Raw genomic sequence first — 2,500 nt, forward strand, 5'->3', positions numbered from 1 at the left:
TCTCCATACCCGCCGGCCCCCGGAGGGTCCTCCTATCCGCCGGCCACAGGGGCGGGCTACCCACCGGCTCCCGGGGCCGGCCCTTACCCTGCGGGAGGGCCTCAGCAGTACCCTCCAGCCACCGGCGGCGCCTACCCTTCCGCTGGAGGCAGCCCGTACCCCGGTAGTGGCGCAGGGTATCCGCTCCCCGGAGGCAGCCCTTACCCCGGTGGGCAGCCGGGCCAGGCCCCCAGCACCGGCTACCCCGGCGGCAGTCCCAGCCCCAACCTGAGTGCCCAGACGGCCTATCGCACTCAGTCGGCAGCTCCGGGCGGCAGTGTCCTGGCCTACTCGGTGAGTAGATCGTGCGCTTTTGTCCTGGGGGGAGGGGGGAGGGGGGAGGGGGAGGGCGCCGGTGATTGGGCGCCGCGACGGAGGTCCCTCGCCGCCCTCACGCCCGTGCGGGGAAGCGACGGCGCGAAGTAACTTTTTTTATTATCTATCTTATCAATTGTACTGTACTGGGTGGGGGGGGGGGTGATTATCTACTTGTCTGTCTGTCTCTATCTGTCTATCCATCTTTAACTCTCTTTACTTTGTTTATATATCTATATCTATATATCCATCCATCTCCCTCTCTCTATTTCTCTATCTATCTATCATTTATCTGTCTACCTTTGTCTATCTCTCTCTACCCATTTCTCTATCTATGTATCTAGCTATCATTTCTCTATCTATCTATCTATCTCTGTCTACCTATATCTATCTTATCTCTCTCTCTATCTATCTGTCTATCTCTGTCTATCTCTATCTATCTATCTGTCTCTATCTATCAAATCTAACATAGTACCCGAGATTGAGTGTGAGTGAGGATGAGGGAGTATAATTGACTGTGTGTATGCCTTTGTTTGAGAGAGAGAGAGAGAGAGAGAGAGAGAGAGAGAGAGAGAGAGAGACAGACAGACAGACAGACAGACAGACAGACAGACAGACAGACAGACAGACAGAGAGGAGAGACAGATAGACAGACAGACAGAGAGAAGAGACAGATAGACAGACAGACAGAGAGGAGAGACAGATAGACAGACAGATAGAGAGGAGAGACAGACAGACAGACAGACACAGACAGACAGACAGACAGACAGACAGACAGACAGACAGACAGACAGACAGACAGACAGACAGACAGACAGACAGACAGACAGACAGACAGACAGACAAGGAGAGAGAGAAAGGCAAAGAAAGAGAAAGGGGGAGAGGCAAAGAAAGAGAAAGGGAGAGAGGCAAAGAAAGAGAAAGAAAGAGAGGCAAAGAAAGAGAAAGAGAGAAAGGCAAAGAAAGAGAAAGAGAGAAAGGCAAAGAAAGAGAAAGAGAGAAAGACAAAGAAAGAGAAAGAGAGAAAGACAAAGAAAGAGAAAGAAAGAGAAAAACAAAGAAAGGGAAAGAAAGAGAAAAACAAAGAAAGAGAAAGAAAGAGAAAAACAAAGAAAGAGAAAGAAAGAGAAAAACAAAGAAAGAGAAAGAAAGAAAGAAAGAGAAAGGCAAAGAAAGAGAAAAATACAAAAAAGAGAGATGGCGAAAGAGCAAAGATTGGCTGTCACTGTTGCATCACCTTACAAGTCTTATTCGACCTTCGAGGGAGAGGGAGAGGGAGAGGGAGAGGGAGAGGGAGGGGGAGGGGGAGGGGGAGGGGGAATAGAAGAAGGAAAGAGAGACGAAAGGGATAGAGTTGGAGGAGAAGGAGAAGAAGAAGGAGGAGAAGAAGGAGAAGAAGAAGGAGGAGAAGAAGGAGAAGAAGAAGGAGGAGAAGAAGGAGAAGAAGAAGGAGGAGAAGAAGGAGAAGAAGAAGGAGGAGAAGAAGGAGGAGAAGAAGGAGGAGAAGAAGGAGGAAAAGAAGGAAGAGGAGAAAGAGAAGGAAGAGAAAGAGGAAGAGGAGAAGAAGGAGAAGGAAAAGGAGAAGGAAGAAGAAGAAGAAGACGAAGAAGGAAGAAGGAAGAAGGAAGAAGGAAGAAGGAAGAAGGAAGATAGAGAAAAAACAGGAGAGAGCGAGGAAGGAGAAGGGAGACGAAGGAGAAAATTGAGAAGGAAGGTGCGATCAAGAAAAAAAGGGGGAGATATCACGGGAAGAGGAGTATATAGAGAGGAGAATGAGAGAGAGAGAGAAGTAGAGGGAAAGGGGGGGTGGGGGGTGGCAGTCATGAGAGAGAGGCCAGAGTTGAAGGTCGGGCCGAGGGGGGAAGGACGCCCGCAGCCGAAACGATGGGCGTTCGCTGGTGGGCGCCGGGAGGGCACGAGGGGTGGAGGAGGAGGGGGGGGCGTGTTGCGGACTTGTGTATTGGATGGTTTTATTCGTGCGTACGTATATGCATTCGTACACACGAACATACATACGCACATACATTTCGTACACACGCACGTACATGCATTCGTACGTACGTATATGCATTCGTACACACGCACATACATTTCGCACACACGCACGTACATGCATTCGTACGTACGCACATACATTTCGTACGTA

The 2,500-nt window shown here is 49.9% G+C and overlaps 1 protein-coding gene across 13 annotated transcripts in view; it reads left to right on the top strand.

Moving 5' to 3' along the window:
- Positions 1–2,500, top strand: part of LOC113826864 (annexin B10) — a 67,486-nt gene that overhangs the window by 16,992 nt on the left and 47,994 nt on the right. For all 13 annotated transcript variants that reach the window (XM_027379763.2, XM_070117153.1, XM_070117151.1 and 10 more), the window contains one exon: positions 1–333. This exon is cut by the window's left edge and continues 363 nt beyond it. In XM_027379763.2, the coding sequence (XP_027235564.2) occupies positions 1–333 (333 nt within the window). The remainder of the gene's footprint in view (positions 334–2,500) is intronic.

Source organism: Penaeus vannamei, chromosome 39, assembly GCF_042767895.1.
Source record: "Penaeus vannamei isolate JL-2024 chromosome 39, ASM4276789v1, whole genome shotgun sequence".
Classification (NCBI taxonomy): domain Eukaryota; kingdom Metazoa; phylum Arthropoda; class Malacostraca; order Decapoda; family Penaeidae; genus Penaeus; species Penaeus vannamei.